The 23,018-nt window shown below is 40.0% G+C and overlaps 2 protein-coding genes across 4 annotated transcripts; one reads left to right on the top strand and one right to left on the bottom strand.

Moving 5' to 3' along the window:
• Positions 1-9,844: 9,844 nt before the first annotated feature.
• Positions 9,845-13,666, bottom strand: LOC127080072 (uncharacterized). The gene has a single exon (XM_051020402.1). It carries the CDS (start codon positions 13,664-13,666, stop codon positions 9,845-9,847), a length of 3,822 nt encoding a protein of 1,273 aa, XP_050876359.1.
• A 1,640-nt stretch (positions 13,667-15,306) lies between these two features.
• On the top strand, positions 15,307-21,768 carry LOC127083660 (arginine-specific demethylase JMJ20). Of its 3 annotated transcripts, none has more exons than XM_051023988.1 (9): positions 15,307-15,621; positions 15,758-15,937; positions 16,527-16,689; positions 16,811-16,928; positions 17,186-17,255; positions 17,344-17,424; positions 19,894-19,950; positions 20,053-20,164; positions 20,539-21,768. In XM_051023988.1, the coding sequence occupies exons 1-9, from the start codon at positions 15,403-15,405 to the stop codon at positions 21,012-21,014; spliced, it is 1,476 nt and encodes a 491-aa protein (XP_050879945.1). In that variant the 5' UTR covers positions 15,307-15,402; the 3' UTR covers positions 21,015-21,768. The 3 variants fall into 3 exon arrangements, with proteins under 3 accessions (XP_050879945.1, XP_050879946.1, XP_050879947.1); XM_051023990.1 differs by having other exon boundaries at positions 15,389-15,621; positions 15,765-15,937; XM_051023989.1 differs by lacking the exon at positions 19,894-19,950.
• Positions 21,769-23,018: the final 1,250 nt, after the last annotated feature.

The raw sequence follows: 23,018 nt of genomic DNA, 5'->3' as shown, positions 1-23,018 counted from the left end.
GGATCCCCTAGATATGCCCAAAACCGTTTTCATGTTGGACCATGGAAATTACTACTATAATGTCATGCCCTTCGGCCTCAAGAACGTTGGCGCTACTCATCATCAACTTATGGATGAGGTATTCGCCCATCAGATAGGACGTAACTTGGAGGTATACATCAATGATATGATTGCTAAAACTGAGGGAAAACATAGCCATGACAGCGTCCTAAAGGATATCCTAGAGTCACTGAGAAGGTATGATATGCACCTAAACTCCTCCAAGTTCTCTTTCAGAGTTCAGGCGGGGGAATTCTTGGGTTTTGTGCTAACCAAGAGAGGTATCGAACCCAATCCAGATAAATTTTGAGCGGTCATTGACATGAGGAGTTCCACAAACTCATTGGTATGTGTATTATTGATAATTCCTCTATCTCTATTAATAATGTTTGGTTAGTAGATGGACAAAAATATAACCTACTGAACATTAGTCAATTTTGTGACAGTGGTTATCATGTATGCAACATGTTGTGAATCAATAGGCATTGTATGTAACATGTTATTATATGAGAATTGGTGAATGTGATCACCTAGTGATTGATGAGTGCACTCACGTTGAATGTGGAACCTAATCACGTATTTGGAAATAACCCTTGATCGTGCACATCTTAATTGAGATGCTTATATAAAGTAGAATCGGAATGTAGGTACCAATGATTTGTGCCTCATAAATGGGTTTAAGTCCTATAGAGGAGAGGTGGACCTCAAAGTGGGTTATAGTCTCATAAAGATACCATAAGAGGGTTCGAGGCTCATACAAGTGACGATTCTTGATGTGGGTTCGAGTAGGGGTGCTCAAGTTAATCGGTCATTTGAATTATCCATATCTATATCCAAATCCGGTTATTAAAAACCGGTTAATTATTAGTATGTTTTAGTCAAATCCATATTTTGGATATGTTATTAATATGGTTTAAACCAAATCCATTCTTTAGACATCCATATTCAAAAAAATAATAATTTAAAAACTGAAAAATTAAAATAAATAAAAAATTCAAAAAACAAAAAATAAGATTTTTTTTATGAAAAAAAAATCCCAATAAATAGAAAAATATGATTTTTTATTTTTGAAAATAAATATTTTTTCTTAAAAAAAATTAAATAAAAAAGTTCTTGCAAAAAATGTTTTAAAAAAATTTAAATAAAAACTAATTATGGATATAACCGGTTAATAACTGGTTTATAACCATTTTACAAAAATGAAATTCGATAATGACAATTGGTTTTGATAACCGGTTATAAGATATGAATTATTTATGGTTATTTAGTTATGGAAATTAACCGCCAATGAGCATCCCTAGGTTCGAGTCACATGGAGAACTCGAATACACAAGAAAGTCAAATCATACAAACATGTGTGACCCGAGCCTTGTCCTAGACGTAGGTCCGTTTGGGGAAAGATGTTTTGTTTGCTTTTTCAAAAAGTGATTTACTGAGCTATGTGAACTAAAGTTACATGTTTCCATACCATGCGAATACCCCTTAGATGCTTAAGCCTTTCTCTATTGTGTAAGTCTACATATGTATTATTTTATTGAGAAACTTAAGTTGAGATTTAGATAAAATATCCCTTTAGAACCGAGTGGACCCATGTGATAGGGGAACTCAATGAGATTATTATCTCACCCCACTATTATTATTATTTTTCAGGTGATTCTTTGCAGTTTGAAGGCAAGGATAAACTTGTCTGATGATGTTTCAAAGACTTTTGTTATCGTGGTATTCTGCTGTAGATTATGTGCAATTGTGGACATTGTACATAAAATCTTAGTTTTGGTTTAGGCACTCTTGTATATCATGCGTGATAGTTGTATATTTTGTTTTGGACATGCATATATAGTGATGTCGTTAGACACTTGTGTTGTATCAGTACCAATTAACATTATGTATAATGTATTTCTAGATGCATATTATATGGGGTGTTACACCTACTCTGCTTCATATCCAATAAGTCAAAAGGAAGCCAAAATGAACGAAAAATAAAAGCTTGTGGAAATGTCTACACCCAATGTTAAATACGATGATTCCAAAGATGAGTTCAAAAAAATGATTTGATGTCAGTGTTTGCACAAGACTATGCACATATTGAGGGTGAAACAATCAAGATCGAGAGAAAAAAGGTTTGATGCAATGATTTAGAAGGCTGAGAAAAAATAGGAAAGATGAAGATCAATGATCTACAAATTCTCACAGAGGATACAACAAATATGAATCCAAGACAACTACAAACTCATTAATTCTTATGCAACGTGATTAGAGGAAAATATGGACTTAATTAATATGATTATGTATTTTGGATATTTTTAGTATGATTATGCATTCTTATAACTATGCTTATAATTGATAGGGTTATGTATTTTAAAACTAGTTGTTATTCAAACTAGTCGTTATTCAAACTAGTCCTATAAATAATCACTAGTAATGCAATAAATCTCGCATTCCTTCTCAACCTCTTTCACTTTCTACAAGTTGTTGTCATCTTATTCAATATTAAATTTATTTTCACATGGATCCTTCCAATCATTTCTACATTGCAAAAAAGTTCATGGATTATATGAATGAAGAACTCGTGAGACTTTTCTTTGAAAGTCAAAAGCAAGAGAAACCTCAAGCTCTAAAAGGCATAAACATCAAAAGAGGAACATGGAGAGGAACCGTGAAGAGGGACATGATCAATTGTTCAATGACATTTTTAGAAACTCTAGTATACACAAATGAGTAGTTTTGTCAAAATTAGTAACTGCATAAACATGTGTTCATTCGTATTATGGAAGCTCTGAGTCAACATGCTGAGTATTTTTTAATGAGGGTTGATGTAAGTGGTAGATCAAGTCTTTCGTTGCTATAAAAATGCACTATCGTCATTCTTATATTGGTAATGAAATGTTTACTGGTAGTATTGATGACTATTTGAGAGTCAGTGAAACCACAACACTAAAATATGTTGGGAAGCCCAGACATTATAACATGTGCGATTAGAGTATCTGAGGCACACTATTTGCGAATGTCAAACATTGAAGACATTAAACACTTACTTTATATGGGGAGGCGTGCGTCTTTCCGGATATGTTAAGAATCATTGGTTGTAAGCATTGGGAATGAAAAAACTATCATATTGCATTGAAAGGGCAATATGTTCAAGGTGATCATGGAAAATTCACTATTATGCCTGAAGTGGAAGTTTCGCAAGACTTGTGCATTTGACATGCATTCTTTGGAGTAGTAGGTTCAAACAATAATATTAATGTGTTGAACCAATCCAATGTCTTCAACGATATTTTGCATGAGCGAACTCCTGAGGTTCATTATACAATCAATTGTACTGAATATAACATGTGATATCATCTATCAGATGCCCTTTATCCTGAATTGAGCACATTTGTGAAAAGTATTCCAATGCCACAAGAGAATAAGAGAAAATTGTTTGCCCGACATCAAGATGGAACAATAGAGGATGTTGAACGGGCATTTGAGTTCTCCAATCCCGATTTGCAATCATATGTAACCCGACTCGATCTTGATATTTAGACGCACTCCAACATATAATGAATATGTACATCATATTACACAACATGATTGTTAACGGCGAACGTTCCACACATGGTGGAAATTTTGATTTTCTTATGATCATCTAGGCAATGACACAACAACATTGTTGAATGATTTTAATATTGATTTTCAAGAATTCCTACATAGAATATTTAATCTTCGTGATAAAGAAATTCATCGGCGTTTTCAACAAGACTTGATATAAACACATATGACAATGTTTTGGACATGATAATAATAATAATTAAAAAATGTTTTAAATCTATATTTTCTTTTATTTCGCGCTAATAATTTATTTTAACATTTATGTACTTTTTAATATAATTTTGATAAACTATTTGTGTCATGTATTGTTTTATTCAATATATATATATATATATATATATATATATATATATATATATATATATATATATATATTAGTTTTATTTATTTTAAATGTATGTCTTTTGACATAATTTATTTTGATATATTTGAATTAATTAATACATTTTTATATAATATAAATGTGAGGTGTATTATGCAATTTAATGGGACATATTTTAAAATATGAATATTTTAAAAAATTTAGACAAATTATTTAAATAATTGAAATACATAAATAATATAAAAATTGAATGGATCTCATTTAAAAATCTAAATGGATATTAGTGGATGCGAGTACTAAATTTTTTATATAAATTTGCTATTTTAAAATAAGGTTTTGGTTGAAGTTCATATAAGGTTATAATATATATGGGTTAAATACGTGGTTGATAACTCTAAACATATCAATATTAATATTTAGAATATGAGATATGAACTCTTTTAGTAACAGAATATATATATTTTTTAATCAAGTAAAAGAATATTTTATTTTTTTGAATCAAGTAACAAAATATTTTAAAGAGCTAAAATTTAAATTTTTATTTAAAAAAAAAGAAAAACGGGGGTGCCCAGTAACAAGTGCCTTGCCCATTTAGTGAACATACTTCTGGTTTAAGCCCAGTAACAAGTGCCTTGCCCATTTAATTCTTGAGCATTTAATTTGGTATTAAATCTCACACTTCCTATTTAAAATGAAATGATCTTGATAACCTTGTAAAAATCTCGAAAATTTTTAAAAAATTTCAGTTTCGTATCGAAAATTTTAAACAGTTATTAAATTTTTTGTGAATTTACATATTTTTACCGCTGTTGTAAGACAGGTATTGAAAATTTTAAAATTTCCGGAAGAGTTATACTGGAAATCATAACTTTTGCATAAAATGGTTAAAAATCCCGGAAAATGCAAATTATGTCAAACTTCAGGTATACTTCAAGAATTCTCAAAAATATGAAATTTCAATTTTTTGGTGCAACGACCTCAATAAATGATTCGATTAAAATGTCATCACATATAATAGATACATATTTACCACAAAAGTTATTTTACATACAAGATTACAACACTAATTAGGATGGTTTTCTAAGTTTATCTTCTCAGTGCCTAATCCGTGATGCATATGTTGATTCCCATACTTTTGCATCTTCAGTACAGTTCTGTCTCAAACGGTCAGTGACAGGTGGGAATGAACTATCATGTTTTAATTTGACCTAAACCGAATGATTGTCATTAACAAAACTAACAACAATGATTTTATGCATGCTCGTATACATAAGTGGAGCCAATGTAAGAGAGAAAAAAAGATAACGTTAAGTTTCTTTGACAGGGAGACAAATACAATATTGCACCTACTAGCAATAGGGTAACCCATATCAGAAATCATCATCCATTTTTCTCGACCTTGCACACTAAAGTGTTCTACTTTTAAGACATTTCTAACTTCAGAGACCGTATCATAGAACAAATTGGAAAACAATTTAGAGTGTGGATTAACTTGAGTATCTAACTGCGTCCGAACCAATGGAATGACTCTTCGCCCCATCCAAGTAAAGCTGCACTAGCCCGAAACCACAATTTCCATCGTCACCCACATCAACAATGTCATCAATATATGGATGCAAGAAACCAGGAAATTGAGACAAGTAACGATGCCTCAAAGGTTGACTTTGATATGGCAGATTTGAAGGTTTACTTCCTGTTGGTTTCGTGCATGATCTCTTTCTAGTTTGACTCCCATATGAGTCCTCATCATACTCCCACTGTGAAGGATCACGATGCACACCACTTTCTTCACCCTTTATGTTCTTTTTAACTCCCCTTTTTGACTTGTACTTCACCGGCGGCGGACACATCGAAGTTGTGGATAGATGTGTTAGTTCCCTAACCTTTTTCTTCAACACCCTCTGGCCTACAATATCCAAAGAATTGAAATATGTCTTCAACTCTTTATACTCTGCTTCTAAATTCAGCTTTGTACCAGTATCTTCATGATTGACACCATACTCTTGAATGTGTAATTTCTTCCAAAAAAATATGAATTAGATCTAAAGGAATATGTTTGCCTTGTATTTGAGAACCGACAAGTTGACACGCACAAGGTAACCTATGTGTTGTTCTAATGAAGCAACCCCAAACGTCTTTGCTTATACCAACAAATTTTACCCTTTCTAGTTTCTTGTATACAATTCTTTGAAACAAAACATGCAAGTTGTTATAGAATGAAGTGTTATACTGATGCTCCATATTGGCAATACTTTTTTGGAACGAGACCCTGATTGAACCAAGTTGCAACTTCAATATGGTTTGTGATCTCACCTGATCAGGAGGGCCTTCCAAGGTCTTGGTGAATGGGCCGGAGAATGAAATGAGAGGGGGGTGTACCTGCAAGGTGCTCCAACGCTTAAGTCAGAAAAGGTACAGAATGAGATTATCAGAGTGTGAGTTAGCATACCTGCCCCTTTGCCATGAAAGGGGTATTTATATTGAGCCCCCAGCGCTGGGCCAAGGCTCCTAATGGGCTGGATTAGCTAGGCCCAAGGAGGAGCTGCCAGGGGACGCGTAAGAAGCGTTAAGACCTAGACCAAGGTCTGCCCCCTGGTCCAACTGCCCCTATCTCTAAGGAGACAATATAGGGGAGTTGGGTGACGTGGTGAGTGAGATGCCGTTATGGCTCTGCCAGGTGCCCGCGGCGTGGGTTGACGATGAGTGGATGGAGATCATATGAGGAGGACCCGCTCGTTGTCCGACACGTATTTAAGGGGCCGGGGAGACATTCTCCGGGCGGACGGTCGTTCACCTGACGTGTCCTCGTGGTCGCTTGGATACGGTCGTTTGGACGTGGGCTTGGCGAGCATTGGGCCGTGCCGTGCTAAGTGTCGTGGCCCAGTCCAGAACAGGAGCCCCCCAAGTCGAGTCTCTGAGCCAGAGAGATGACTTATGTTTCAACTAAGGGTTCCCCGAGACGATGGGGAAGCTTGATCGTTAGACAGGTGAGGTCGTAACAGACCTATTCATGACTGACATTTCTCCGGGAATGTCGGGGATGGAGGTGATCGGTTGATCTGCGCCTTCCTTGTAGTAAACGTGGGTATGGCGCGGGGAGGAGGCGTCTTGGTGAGTCGAGGAGACGGACAGGTGCTCGGGTCGTTTCAGCTTATTATCTTTGATAGACGTGTCTCACGATTAGTGGCGTCGCTTCGTTTCGCGCGCAAAGACGGCGTAGGCAGGCTAGGCAATGATGACCTAGCGTGTTGGTCCACGTGCCAAGCCCTATAAAAAGGGGTTGAGTAACTTCATTTCTACCTTTTTTCCTCGCTCATACGTTCACCGGAGATCTCCACCTTCTCTTTCGTTTGCTTGCTCAACCGTCTGGACCGCCGTCTCCGCCCGTCCTCCTATCTGAACCACCGTCTTCTGCTCGGACACCACCGTACCCTTTCAACTTAACTATGTCAGGTATGATTTTCCACTGTGACCCATTCTTTTTCCTTGTTGTTTTCTGTCAAACGCATGATAATGTTGTAGAAATGTGGTTAGGTTTAACTTGGGAACAGTGTAGTGGACTGTAGGTGTATGTTAGATGGTAGAAAATAGGGTTGGGATCCTACTGTACCGGGCATAAACTTCATATGCTGGGCAATACTTGCATAGGCTGTATGAAGTTTATGCCCGGTCTCCATAGAATGCGTGCGCCACCGAGTTGAGCGCGGTTAGTGTCCGTCGCCGCTACGCCCTTTCACTTGACCTGCGGTGGAAGGGTGGATTTGATATGACGTCGAATTCACTCTTTCTGTCTGCGTTTCAGGTGCTACCGGGCGCTTACGACCGAGGAAGGAAGATTCTGGGTCCTCCACCGAAGACGCGACAATCGCTCGTCTCCCTGTCGGGGATGGGAGTGTCCGAGATGGTACCGAACACGCCTCCTCTTCCGGGCAGGTCGACTTCTCATGGGTTGCGGACGAGCCCTTGGAGGAGGAATCAGACTTCTGTGACGAGGCCATTACTGCTCACGCTATGGTCGAGACCCTAAGCCGGGAGGATCCACCAAACTGGTATTGCTGCGCCCCTAAGGAAGAAGACCGCATTTGTCATCATTTCCCGGGGAAGCAGTTCACCATGTATGAATTTGCTTTTCGTGAGGCGGGGATTAGACTGCCCTTCAGCTCCTTCCAGATGTCGGTCTTCAAGTGGCTCCGGCTGGCGCCGTCCCAACTACATCCTAATGCTCTCGCATTTATGCGGGCATTCGAGTTAGTTTGCCAGTTCCTCGGCATTGGTTGCACCCGGGCTCTCTTCTTCCACGTTTTCCATCTCCAGAGGTCCGGTTCCCGTGGTCGCCACAGTTGGGTTTCTTTCAAGCAGCCCGTGCGTCTGTTCAAGACGTACGAGGATTCTGTTCGCCATTTCAAAAGCCGGTGGTACGTGGTGATGCCGATTACCCGGGCTGCCCTTCACTCTCTCTACTACTATCAACGGGAACCCAACGGGGAGGAGACGCTGATGTCGAAGATACCGCTGAGGTGGCAGCGTGATCATTTCGATCTCTCCACAGCGCATTACCGGGTCAAGTACGCGATGCTCGGCGAGGAGGATAGGCTCGCGTACAAGAAGCTGGTCGATTACGTGCAGAGCTTCAGCTTGGCGTTCTGGGCGAATCGACAGGGCGTGCCCTACCTGGATGAGGCCGGGGAGCTAATCACCGAGACGCGTTATATCAATACGAAGGCTCTGCTCGAGTGTGATACCGAGGAGGAAGCTCTGGCGTTATTGAGTAGGCAGACTTTGTTTAGCCTTTTATTTCTGTTTATGACTTCGGTCGCTAACGTTTGTGTGTAATTTATTTGCAGGTGCCATGCCCAATGCTCGTGATCGGGTGCTGAAGCTAGCGAATCAGGTCGGCGCTCCTGACCGGGTGCCCAAGAAGAAGAAGAAAACTGCGGCCCGTGTCTCGGAGACTGCTGGCGATGCCGGGGTCGGTCCCTCGCAGGCGGCGAGCGTGATTCCTTCCTCTCCTCCTCGGCTTAACCCGATCAACATTCCTGATAGCAGCCCGTCGCCAGCGGCTTCTCCCCTCCATAAACGGAAGCGTCCGGCTGGGGCCCTTACCAGGTCGTCTCCAGGAAGTCCGAACGGACCGGGGAGCTATCTTCTACCTCCCTGCTATGTGGAACGGTCGTTCTTCACGGCCGAGGAGTCGATTGTTGTGCCCGCGCCTGAGGCCAAGGCTATTCTGGACCAGGATGCTGCTGCTCGGAGAAAAGATCTGGCCAGGGATATTGCTGTTGTCATCCGGGTGATGGAGACGGCCATGGTTTTGACCGACACTTCGGTCTCCACTGCCTCGCTGGAGGGTGCCCTTTTGCAGGTCCGGGCGGAGAAGGAAAAATTATCTAAAGATCTGTCGGACTACAAAGAAGAGCATCAGCTACAGGAAGGGCTGAGCCGGAAGCTGGAGGAGGTGGAGAAGGAGAGGGACCAGTTGAAGGCTGCGACGGCGAGCTTGGAAGAGCAGGTGGCCGACCATCAGAAGCTGACCGAGGACAACGCTGGCCTACGGGCTCAGGTTGCGTTTCTCGAGGGAAAGGTCCGTCCCCTGGCAGATGAGACCGAGGAGGAACGCGCCCTTGGTTCGCGCGGTGAGTTGCTAGGGCATATTCGGACTCTCAACCAAGATCTCGTGGCCTGCTTCAAAGAGGGTTTCGACAATGCTGTCGAGCAGCTCGGGCTTCTGAACCCTGAGTTGGTGACAGCAGGGTCGGCCTATAACTACTGTGTCCGGGATGGTGAGATCGTCTGCCCGTTTGAAGTGGAGGAGGAGCTGGGGGGAGAAGAAGAAGAAGAAGAAGATGAAGAAGTGCTCCGAGCGGAGTCTTAGTTTATCTGTTTTTCTTATCATGGCCTGCGTGCCTTGTGTCTTTTGTATTGTATGTCGAATTCGGAGAGTTCTAGTGACCACTTGAGCATCCTCCCGGCCATATCCGGGCGCCCTAGCAGCTGTTTGATTGGCTGGTCGGTCCTCACCTTTATCGTGTGTGCGAGGAAGTAATATCGTAGTCTCCTCGCTGTGTTGATGAGGGCCAGGGCGACCTTTTCGATTTGCTGATATCGGAGCTCGGGACCTTGGAGTGCTTTACTCGTAAAATAGATGGGCTTTTGTCCTTCGTCGGTTTCTCTTATTAGGACGGCGCTGACGGCCTCGGTCGCCACGGATAGGTATAAGTATAGGGTTTCCTTTTCTGATGGCCGTGATAAGACCGGGGGTTGGGACAGAACCTTCTTTAGATGGAGTAGCGCTTGCTCGCATTCATCGGTCCAGTCGAAGGTAGCCTCTTTGCGAAGGAGTCTGAAGAATGGCAATGCGTGCTGGGCGGACTTGGCGATGAAACGGGAGAGTGAGGCGAGCACTCCATTGAGTGACTGGATCGATTTTTTGGTTTTCGGGGTCGGAAACTCCGAGAATGCCCGGCATTTGTCGGGGTTGGCCTCGATCCCTCTTTCGGTGAGATAGAAACCGAGGAACTTGCCTGCCCGGACTCCGAACGTGCATTTCTCGGGGTTGAACCTCATCTTACACTGTCTCGCCTGCTCGAATACCTTCGTAAGGTGTCGAGCATGGGTTATCTCCTCGTGTGATTTGACGATCATGTCGTCCATGTATACTTCGAGCATGTCCCCTATTTCGTCCTTGAAGACTTTGTTCATCATGCGTTGGTATGTAGCGCCAGCGTTCTTGAGCCCGAACGGCATCACGTTGTAACAGTAATTGCCCGTCGGGGTCATGAACGCTGTGTGTTTCTTGTCTGCGGGCGACATAGGGATCTGGTTGTATCCACTATATGCGTCCATGAAGGACAAGAGTTTAAAACCTGCAGAGTTGTCAACGAGCGAGTCTATATTAGGGAGGGGGAAAGCATCTTTCGGGCAAGCCCTATTAAGATCAGTATAATCAACACACATACGCCATTTTCCATTATTTTTCTTAACGAGGACTACATTAGAGAGCCAGGTTGTGTACTGGGCTTCAGAAATAAAATTTGCCTCTAAGAGGTCTTTTACAGCTCGCTCGGCAGCCTCTGCCTTTTCGGGCGATTGCTTGCGTCTACGCTGTGCTATGGGTTTGGCTGCCCGGTCTACAGCTAGCTTATGACACGCGATCTCGGGGTCCAGCCCGGGCATTTCTGCGGCATTCCACGCGAAGAGGTCGGAGTTCTCTTTGAGGCATGCTACTAGCTCTTCTCTTGTTTCCTCGGGTAGTCCCTTACCTATCTTCACCGTCCTTTCCGGATCGTCCCCAAGAGGAATGAGTTCGAACTCCCCGTCGGGGATTGGTCGGACCGGGTGTTCGAGAGAGCGTTCCTTGGGGAACCTCCCCTCTTCGGTCTCGTCCAGCCCGATGCGACAGTCGAGGTCGATGGCGTTGACTCCTCGGGCAGGATCCTCGGTCTTGAGTTTTTTGTTGTTGCAGTTGCTCTTCGTGCTGACCACGGCCTGTCCTTTTACTGCGGCGTCGTAGCATCGTCGGGCTGCTTCGATGTCACCATGGATGGTGACCACACGTCCCAATTTGGTGTAGTATTTCATCTTCAGGTGGACGGTGGATGGGACCGCAGTGAGTTCGGCCAGTGTCGGGCGTCCAAAGATGCAATTGTAGAGAGACGGGCAGTCTACGACCAGGAATTGGATTTTGACTTCCCTGGCCGTTTCTTGTTCGCCGAAGGTGACGAGGAGCTCAACATATCCCCACGGTCTGGTTGTTGCTCCGTTGAATCCTTGGAGATCTGATCCGACGTAGGGGGCTAAGTTGGTCTTGTCTAGCTTCAGAGTCTTGAAGAGGTGGACGTACATGATATCCACTGAGCTGCCTTCGTCGACCAGGATGCGTCGTACGTCGAATCGGGCCATCTTTGCTCTTATCAATAGTGGGATGGCCGAGTTCGGGGATCCGCCCGGGAGTTCCTCCAGGAAGAAGGATATTGGGTTGGATTTTCCCCGGTATTTTGTCAATGTCGCTTTCTGCTCGGGGGCAGTCAGTAGGAGTTCGTCGAACTTACGTTTGACGGAGAGGGCCGCGGATTCCCCGTTAGTTCCTCCTCCTGATATCACCAGTGTGGTAGGGAAGTCTTCCCAGGGGCTGAGTGCAGTGATCTTGCCCTCGGGCAATGGTTCGGGGAGGAAGAAATCTTCCGGTCGTGACACGCAGAGGGCCACTTCATAGGGAGAGTTGTCAGGGGGTGTGTTTTCCCGGGGTCTCTTCTTCTCTGGCTCGTCGTGTCTGGGAGCTTCGTTCTTCCTCGTGTACTGCTTCAGGTGCCCTTCTTGGATTAAAATTTCAATCGCATCTTTCAGGTGGACGCAGTCTTCGGTCACGTGCCCGTGACTTCTGTGGAACCGGCAGTACTTTGATTTGTCGGTGTGGGGCTTCGGTGCAGACGGTTTTGGGAACCTGACCCTGCCCTGCTTAAATTCAGAGTTGATACATTCTGCGAGGATACGCTCTCGAGGAGCTGTCAGTAAGGTGTACTCGCTATATCTGCCCGCGGGGCCTCTTCCTTCCCGTAGCTCGCGAGGTCTTTCTTCTCTTCGTTTGTCTCCGTTGCGACGGGAAATGCTCGTGTCCTCGCGTTTTGAGTGCTCGGTCTCCCCAGCGTTACGTCCGCTGCGGGCATTGTGTGCCACCTGCTTTTCCTCGTATCTGATGTAGGCCTGGGCTTTATGCAGGAGCTCGTTTAAGGTGCGGGGAGGCTCGATCCCTACGGCTCTGCTAAGTTCACTGCCGGGTAAGAGACCTCTCTCGAGGAGATACTTCTTCATGTGCTCGGTGGTATCTACCTCGACAGCTTCCTGGTTGAATCGCTCGATGTATGAGCGCAGTGTTTCATTCTTCTTCTGCACTATGGCTTCAAGGGTCGCCTCAGTCTTGGGGTGACGACGGGAAGCTGTAAAGTGCCGGGTGAACATGGACCTCATGACTCTCCATGACGTAATGGACTCAGGGGCCAAGCTTTTGTACCAGGCCATGGCCCCTTTCCTGAGGGTCGTTGAGAACAGTCGGCATTTGAGGTGCCCGGTTATATCATTGCGGTAGTCGAGCATCGCGTTGACGTTGTCGACGTGATCGTCGGGATCTGTAGTCCCGTCGTACACAGCTAGGTTTGGCGGTTTCTCCATGCCTTTGGGGAGCGGGGCTTCCATTATTGCCCGAGATAGGGGGCAATGCAAATCTTCCTCGTCGCTCCTTAAGGGAGACAGTTCGTTGTTGTCGGGGCTGTGCCCGCGCCTTGGTGATGTTCTCTCTCGACCACCGTCACGACGGGCGCGTGCCCTGCTGGCGTGGGGTTCGGGAGAGCGACGTCCTCGCTTCTTCGTTGGCTCCGAACGTTGTTGTATCCTACTCACCGGCTGGGGCCGGGCCTCTTGTCGTTCGGCTTCGAGGGCCATGATTCGTTCGTGCTGCCGGTGGAGCATAGAACCGGCCTGATTGAGGGCATTCACCATGGCAATCATTACGGCGTCTCCTTCAACGGGAACGGGAATGGGATGAAATGTCTCTGCCCCTAAATTGTGGGCGTGAGAGGCATCTCCGTTGTTTTGGGGCTCTGGAGACGGGGTGGATGGACGACCGTCCCGAACGTCCGCTTCATGGGATGGCGGGCCGTCGTCCATATTGTAGTTGACGAGGGGACGGCTGTGATCGCTATGTTGTTCTCCGGCCATGTTGGAAGGACAGAAACAAATGAGCTTTTGATCCTCGTTTGATGAAGATGGGGATAGCTCTTTCCCACAGACGGCGCCACTGATCTCACCTGATCAGGAGGGCCTTCCAAGGTCTTGGTGAATGGGCCGGAGAATGAAATGAGAGGGGGGTGTACCTGCAAGGTGCTCCAACGCTTAAGTCAGAAAAGGTACAGAATGAGATTATCAGAGTGTGAGTTAGCATACCTGCCCCTTTGCCATGAAAGGGGTATCTATATTGAGCCCCCAGCGCTGGGCCAAGGCTCCTAATGGGCTGGATTAGCTAGGCCCAAGGAGGAGCTGCCAGGGGACGCGTAAGAAGCGTTAAGACCTAGACCAAGGTCTGCCCCCTGGTCCAACTGCCCCTATCTCTAAGGAGACAATATAGGGGAGTTGGGTGACGTGGTGAGTGAGATGCCGTTATGGCTCTGCCCGACACAACTTAGGTGCCCGCGGCGTGGGTTGACGATGAGTGGATGGAGATCATATGAGGAGGACCCGCTCGTTGTCCGACACGTATTTAAGGGGCCGGGGAGACATTCTCCGGGCGGACGGTCGTTCACCTGACGTGTCCTCGTGGTCGCTTGGATACGATCGTTTGGACGTGGGCTTGGCGAGCATTGGGCCGTGCCGTGCTAAGTGTCGTGGCCCAGTCCAGAACAGTTTGTGATCAACATGTTTTTAGTCTCCAATGAGCAAACTCCACCCTGTTCGTTGTTGTGTTACCTAAATTAGTGACTCTTTTAGTCCAATCTGCGACAAACCTTTCTTTATAAGGTGTCAACCATGTTTCAATCACATACTTAACAAACAACAAAATATCAGCACAAACAGTCTTAAAGTGCTCAAAGTGTGCGACAAACTCGGTTTCTCTATTAACATAACGATGTTGTTCCACAGATCCATGGCATGCTCATGTCTTTCTGATTTAACATACTCTTTACATTTCATACTAACATTTTTTGAAATATGGAACGAACATAACAAATGAGTTGAATTTGGAAACACAACTAAAGCAGTTTTTGAAATTTCTACTATGTTATCGGAAATTTCAAATATACTCAAAATTTCCGATATATTGAAAATTTGGAAATTTTCGATACTTGTTGTTTGTCCACGGAAATTTTGAAAATTTAAATTTATTACATAATAAAACATACTTTGTCTGTGGTGAAGAATTGTGTACAATCGCTACACGAATCTATAGATGACTTTGTCGGTTTCGGACCACACATGTAAAGTATTTTTTGAAATTTCTACTTTGTTATCCAAAATTTCAAATATAATTAAAATTTCTGGTATATCGAAAATTTGTAAATTTTTTATACTTGTTGTTTGTCCACGGAAAATTTGAGAATTTTCGACATTGTATATCGAATCTTTTGAAAATTTTGGTATTTTTTATCGGATTTTTTTTAAATTTCCAATATGAATAGATGAATTGTGAAAAATGATAAAAAAAATAGTACCAAAAATTTTAAATTAATTACGAAGTTTGAAAAAGTAAAAATTATGAAAGAAAATAAAATTTAAAGTGTAAATATTAGTAAGGGTATTTTAGAAATATTAAAAAATTGGTGTCACAGGTTTAATTGGCCCAGTAACAAATAGTGCCCAGTGCCCATTAGTTATTTCTTTCATCTTAGTTAGCAGCACAAGAGTTTGTTAGAAAGAGCAAGGTTGTGAATGGTGAATTTCTGTGAGAGGGAACAGTATTAATGGATATCAACATCAAAATAAATGGAGAAATAGAGAAGGTGAATGGGAAGGAACTAAGTTACAGTGAATTTGTTGAAAGATATATGGAGAAGAACAAGCCAGTGGTGCTAACTGGATTAATGGACAATCATTGGAAGGCTTGCACTGATTGGGTTAGCCCTAATGGAAAAGCTAATCTTCAATTTTTCTCTACTCATTTTGGCGACTCTAAAGTTCAGGTATCAAAAATTTTATTATTGGTGATTGTAATTTGTAGTTGTATTCAAACTTTGTAAGATTGTGAGATTCCTTTAAATCGTTTGAAAATTTGAAATGTTGATGCTATCGGCTGATTGAAATTTTGGTAATGGAAAGGTTGCAGACTGTGATACTAGAGATTTTACTGATCAAAAAAGGGAGGAGATGTCGGTCTCCGATTTCGTCGGACTTTGCTTTAAAGATGAGTGTTCTGCAGTTCAGTGCAGTAATCAAAATGGTGTGAGTAATGGTGACTCTGCATCTGTACCGTATTTGAAGGATTGGCATTTTGTGAAGGTATCATTTTTGGCTTTTCATCATTTTATCATTGATTGTTATAGATTTGTAGTGGCTATTATATGTTTTCCATGTTTAGGGATGGGTTGTTTGTAATAATTTGTATCAAACTTACTATGAGCGAGCAATTAGGTTTTATGTTGTCTCCTTTTCAAAGATGTCATCATTCATATCATCAAGTTTGATGATGCATGAACTTGAGAAGCAGGAGTGGTAATGCATTTTGGATTGCAAATTCCATTTAGCGTTCCCGTTCACTTTTGGTACTTGACCAATGCTATTGTGCAAATGAGTTTGTATTGAAAGTTTTGATTTGCTTGTACTTCAATTATGTATAGAATTTTTGGTGTTTGTTTGTCTATTTGTTACTAAGCAAGCTCCCCATGTAATCAATGTGATATTGTGGAATCTTTAGATAAGCACACACCATTACCAAGAGCTAATAGAAATTCATAATTTACTTTGAAGTTTGTCCCTTTCAACCTAGATAAATCCTCTGGTTGCATTAGAGTTATCATATGTTATATTATTGTTTATACATACTACAGATGATGATTTACTAAGTAATTTCTTTTTCTAACTATTGCAGGAGTATCCTGATTACGCAGCATACATCACTCCAATGTTCTTTTGTGATGATTGGCTCAACTTGTATCTCGATAATTTCAGAATGAATACTTATTCTGACAGAGACCAGCAAAATAAGGAAATATGTTGCTCTGATTATCGTTTTGTTTACATGGGAGTTAAAGGTGTGATTTTAGTTGGGACGGAATCTTGAAATGGCATTCAATCTCAAGATGATTCTGCACTTTTCTATATGAAGAGATGAGCAATCCAACAGTAACTTCTTACTTTCACTTCTCCTGGCAGGATCTTGGACTCCTCTACACGCTGATGTTTTCAGGTCGTATAGCTGGTCAGCAAATGTTTGTGGAAAGAAGAGATGGTTTTTCCTAGATCCTTCCCAGTGTCATCTCGTGTTTGACAGGTACTTTCCTAATCGAAATTCATGTTTTTTTTTTAAAAAAAATTATATATGAACTCATTACTATTAATGTCCAACTTGACCAAATTTTTTATGGATTATATTCCCTTGTACCTCTCATTTTCTTTCTTTGTTTTGGTTCTATCTCTACAAGTTTTGATGTGTTCTTCTTAGTCGGTAAAGGATGAGGATGGAGGTGCTTTGATGTATAGCATTTTTGTTTGTTTTTCAGAGCTAATTATCTATAAGATTTGATTCAGGAACATGAAGAGCTGTGTATATAATATCTTTGATGAAGTATCTGACTCAAAATATCCTAGTTTTAAAAAGGTAAATCTATGGTTTCCTTCTGATAAACTCTATTGGTTCCATTGTCATTTTTCTGCTTCAGCCTTCAGTGAACTTGTAACTTACGCAGGCTATCTGGTTAGAATGCACACAAGAAGAAGGGGAAATCATATTTGTTCCCAGCGGATGGTATCACCAAGTTCATAATTTGGTATGTTCTGGTTCTAATATTGATTGCCGTTATATTCTTTCTGCTTTATTTTGGAAGGCTGTCCTACGCCCCCTTTATAGAAGGAATATTGTTACATACCAAATAAAATAATGATTTTAGCTTCTTCGATTGTGCAAACTGCAGAAGCTGTTTGTTTTTTTACTGTGTTTCATTTCAATTTGTTTATAAGTAGATTTGAGACTCTTGAGGTAATCATTATGGTGAAATGCTAGCTAGGGATGATACATTTGTGAAAATAATGAAAATAATATTTAAGGCATTTTTAATGTTTCCAAAAAAATGCACATTGTTGTTCACTTCAAGAGTCTATGATCTCTTTATTAACAAGTAAAACTAACAATTTTTAGAAAATGAAAACAGAAAATGTTTTCACAAAGTAAACAATTCTTGAAATAAGCAACAATGATCCACTCATCTTATCTCATAACTGGTACAAACTCTATGGTCAAAAGAGAAGTGATGTTCTTAGCATCAAAAGAAGATGTTCGCTGCTTTTGGGCGATGATACACAAATGGGAGACATTGTGGCAAATGAGTTAACCAATTGCTTAATAGGGCTTGTTGGAGGATGACGTGAAGGAATGATGTCAGGCTGAGGATAAGGAGCAACTTGCTGCTCATCCTCAGGATCAAAACCATCAGATAGAGGATAATAGTAGTATTGTCCTCTCACAGAGGCTGACTGGACATGATGGAGTAGTAGCATTTCATCAAGGTGTTCATCCAACACCTTGTTTTCTGGACTAGGGGTTGAGATAGCCTCTAGATTGATGTCAGGTCTTAGAGATGTCAGGGGAGTTGAAAAGGATCTAACAGGGCTAGGTATGGCATTGTTGTGGTTTTTGGTCAGGGTTTTGGTAGTTTTTCTCTTTTTCTCTTTGGAGACAGAAGTATTTTCAGAGGTGGATTTCCTTTTGTTTTTACAGGACGATGATGAAGCAGGAGCAATCATCATGCACCCTATTTCTTATAAAAAACTAAAATGTTATTTTAAAAGATTGTTATATTTTAAAATAAATATATGCCATTCATTTTTTAAAAAAGTAATGTATTGTTATAAAATAATTAAAAATGACCAATATAATTACACATTTTAAAATACAAACTCAATAATCCCTATTCTTTTGAATCAAATCCTCGCAAAATCACCATCACTTTAGGAATAAAATCATCATTATAGACACCAAAATCACAAACCCAGAAAAGTTTGGGTATTTGTTTTCTTCCATGTTCCTTCCTGATAGACACCCTTTAATCACCATCACCATTCTTATATTTTTAATTTGGGAATAAAATCATCATGATTAATTAGAATTTAAAACCCAACACTTATATCATCATAATTAATTAGATTTCAAAATAAAATTAATCCGATTTAGTTTTAATTTGATTTTTGATTTTTTTTTGTCTTTTCTTCCCTAATCCAAAATCACAAATCCACAAAATTCTGGTTATTTGTTTACTTCCCTGTTCCTGGTAATCCAGAAAAATCTGGGTATTTGTTTTCTTCCCTGTTCCTGGTAGACATCCTTGTGTTGGTACTCTTGAAGGGGTTGGTACTCCTGAAGACATTGTTGTTACTAATTCACTTTCATTTCTTATTTGTTTATGGAAGATCCTATTCTTGGAAGAGAGTGAAATTGAAATTTAGTGAGATTTCTTAATGATTCAGTTTTCGACCATGGCTGCCAATGCCTCAGAAGAACAAGGTTACCCGGATCTCCTGATATTGAAGAGTCAAATATTGAAGCCGTCATAAGTGTTGTATCAAAGTGTGTCAGATCTTAATGAAAAGTATCTACAGAATAAAACTTGCAAATTAGTAAGGGGTTAAAATTCTGAAAAAAAACTTAAAAAATGATTAAAAACTCGACTTTAAAAATAGGAGATCAAAATTGCAATTAAACCTTTAATTTTAAGCATAAAGTGGATAGTGATTGATTGTCACCTTTTGAACCTTTTGAGACACCTGTTTTCCTTGGTTCCCAAGAAGTTATTCATCCTCTCATCTTTATCCTCACATATAAAATGATTTCTTCTTCATTTATTTTAACTTGAAATGATCATGTCCAAGTAACTGGCCGTCCTTGATCTTTATCCTCACCCTTGAGAAAATATCTTTTACCAAAGGATTTGTCTTATCTCTTCATTTCACGTGATGCTTAGTGTTCATTTCAAGCAGATGTTTTCCTTTTCTTGTAGTTGACTTGATATTAAAATTAAACATAAGAGCACACATCAAATAACAAAAAGATAATAATTTTAATTATATTTACGTAAGTTTTTTATCTTCAAAACATTAAAAAGGATTTTGCTGCAACAAACGGGCCCTTAAATTTTGAGTCTATAGCAGCTTTGTCATCAGATTGTGTAGCAGCTTTGGCATCAGATTTTTCTGTCGAGGAAATTTGATATGATTTGATCATTTTAACTGTGTTTTTTTTTCAGGAGGATACAATATCTATAAACCACAATTGGTTCAATGCCTATAACCTTTCTTGGGTGGTAAATTGAGCAATGTGATCAAGTATATATTTGCGTTTCAATCAGACTCAGGATAAATATAATTGAACTAAGTTTATCTCATGACTTTTCTTGCTATGACAGTGGAGTTTACTTTTAAGGGACTACAATGAGGCCAAGGAATACATAGAAGACATCAAGGATATATGTGATGATTTTGAAGGTCTCTGCCAGCGCAATCTTGCTGCTAACACAGGTGCAGTACCTTGTCTTATGACATTTTCGTATGTTGTTGGGACAAACTAATGTGGATGTCTTGAACTAAAGATCTAAATCTGTAATGACATAATGAGTGGTCATCCTATATTCATTTATTCATTATTTAAGGATTTTGTGATGATCAACTATGAAGAGAAGGTTCCGGTATATTTTTATATTACTTATGTTGCTACTTTGTGCACTTGAACTACATTTTTCTCAATATTAGTGCTTGCTAGAACAGTTGACCTAACCACAAGAGATAAGTTCTGAAGCAAGTTTAATAGAAACTACATGTTCATAGCATACCATGTAAGATTGAGGATTCTTTGACTGATTACATAAAGTGAACTGACCTTACTCTTAAAACAGGGATGAATTTTTATGACTTCTTTACTTTCATTTCATACTTCACCTTGGCCAACTTGGTGCTGCTTTGCTACATAAATAGAAGAAATGGAAGTACAACTGGAAACTCGTCAAGAGTAGCTCAGCATGTATCCATGAATATTGGGTCCATTAGGAAGATTGCATCAGAGATGAAACACAGTGGTGGTCTAGAAGGGAATCATGATTGCATTGTGGATATGATAAAAACATTTGAAGATCCCAGGTTTTCCAAATTCTGCATGCAAGTGGGAAAAACATATTTATTTATACACGGGCAATCCTATTTGTTCTCTGATTTTGTGGGTGCTGCCACGGTTGATTTGGTGGATCTCGGTATTTTGAAAGCACATACTTCTTCTCAGGTTTACACACCTGAAGACCTCATCAAGTTTATAGACTACGCCATTGCAAAACTGGGTGACTTTTACAGCGAATCATCTGTACAGCATGTTGCTTGATTAGCGTATTGAAATTCATGTTTCACAACTGATTTTGATTGCACTTGAAGTTGGGACCAGTTACTGCAATCACAATTTTCAACTCTTACATGTGAAAAATGTTACCACGCATTTGGAATTTGCCCTTGTCTAAGTAAGCTTTCCTCGTCACACTGTCTTTAATCAACCTCTCCTTGTTATGCTGCATTCTGTGCTCTAGATAATTTATAATAACATATCTCTATGCTAATGAGTTTCTTATTTAATGAGTTTCTTGATTCTTCTGGTTCATCCAGCCGTTCAGAAACCAATTCCTCTTTTGATCTCAACCTTTCAGTTTTGAATGTTCCAGTTGTTGAACCTTCATTTTCTTGCCCACAAAATGAGTTATACTTTTGTCTGACCAAATGTTTTCAAGAGCAATAGCATATGTCAACTTCAAGTGCATTAGTGAGAGGGGTTTGTTGACAGTCATGGTCAATTCTCCTTTTGCAACAAGTGGGTCTGAATGGTAGTTAAGTTAATGTCTGAAGCTGGCACGCTGAGTTTTTTATCCCAAGACTTCACCAGGACCCCTTATATTGCTACCATGCACAAGTTAGTTGATGATTGGTTGGATATCTTGTTTTATGTTCTTATGTAATGTATCAACATAATTTTGTATCTCAAATATTGGTCAAACTTCATTAAATTATTGTTTTAGATAAGGGAGGGCCACACATTACTTCAAGATTACACTTGTAGTGTTTTTCAATGAAAAAAGTATTCAAAGGTAGCTTTTGCTTGTTGTTCCTACAATTTGTTACATCTCAGAAGAAAATGTTCCTCTCTCAATTTATAAATCCAATCATGTGATTAGTCTTTCCATATTCATCTTAATTTAGATCATCATCTTTGGGATAAGTTTATACCACCCTATAGAGTTATCTCTAACCCTTGTGAAACTCAAATGGCATTCGCACGTCCAGTCACATCTATTTAACAAACTGACTTTATTAGGGAGAGATATCCCATTCTTTCCAAAATTCTCCAGATATTAATTTCTGGATTAACCTAGGAGTGAGTCAGGATAACAAAACTCTAGATCAATCCACATTAAGTTGTTTGATAACTTTTTTAAAATTTTGACATTTTTTAATAAACATTAAGTATATATAAAGTATACATAAATTTAATTAATTAAAATTAAGTACATATAAAGTATACATAAATTTAATTAATTTAAATTAAGTACATATAAAGTATACATAAATTTAATTAATTTAAATTATAGATATTTGTCAAACAATTAAAATATCATATATTAAGTTAAAATGGTGGTTACCACCATACATCATGTTATTATTGTTCACAAAATACAAATTATAATACAAATTATCAAAATGTTATAATCAAAATATAAAGAAAAAGTTAACTATTAGGTATATCTCACCCCTTGATTTCTCATATGTCTCTTGTATTGCAAGGCATGTCATGTCTCGATTATCATGGCCTCTACAATGGTCATCCTAGGAGTGTTTCCTCGCTCTCATAATACGCTAACAAATCAGAAACACATCAACGACAAGGTATACTCTAGCCTACTTCTCTTCTAATATATCCTAATGAGCTGGACTAGATGACTCTCCGTAGAGGCGGGGCTACATAGGCAAGTATGTGGGTCATTGTCCCCACAAACATTTCAAATGTGTACATATACTAATATAATGTAAGTTGTATTTTGTTTAAAATTCTATTTTCTATTTCATGATGCATGACTTTTAACTAATATTATATATATATATATATATATATATATATATATATATATATATATATATATATATATATATATATATATATATATATATATATATATATATATATATATATATATATATATATATATATATATATATATATATATATATATATATATATATATATATATATATATATATATATATATATATATATATATATATATATATATATATATATATATATATATATAGGGGTGTTTGCGGTGCGGTTTGGGCGGTTTTG

Source organism: Lathyrus oleraceus, chromosome 5, assembly GCF_024323335.1.
Source record: "Lathyrus oleraceus cultivar Zhongwan6 chromosome 5, CAAS_Psat_ZW6_1.0, whole genome shotgun sequence".
Lineage (NCBI taxonomy): Eukaryota > Viridiplantae > Streptophyta > Magnoliopsida > Fabales > Fabaceae > Lathyrus > Lathyrus oleraceus.
The sequence above is the reverse complement of the archived record's forward strand: the minus strand, read 5'-3'. Positions and strand labels throughout refer to the sequence as shown.

Excerpts from the sequence above, each read along its gene's own strand:
- LOC127083660 (XM_051023988.1), top strand. The coding sequence starts at position 15,403 with ATGGATATCAACATCAAAATAAATGGAGAAATAGAGAAGGTGAATGGG. Across the intron at positions 15,622-15,757 it reads TTGGCGACTCTAAAGTTCAG|GTTGCAGACTGTGATACTAG; the intron begins GTATCAAAAATT and ends GGTAATGGAAAG. Across the intron at positions 16,929-17,185 it reads TGTCATCTCGTGTTTGACAG|GAACATGAAGAGCTGTGTAT; the intron begins GTACTTTCCTAA and ends GATTTGATTCAG.
- LOC127080072 (XM_051020402.1), bottom strand. The coding sequence starts at position 13,666 with ATGGCCGGAGAACAACATAGCGATCACAGCCGTCCCCTCGTCAACTAC.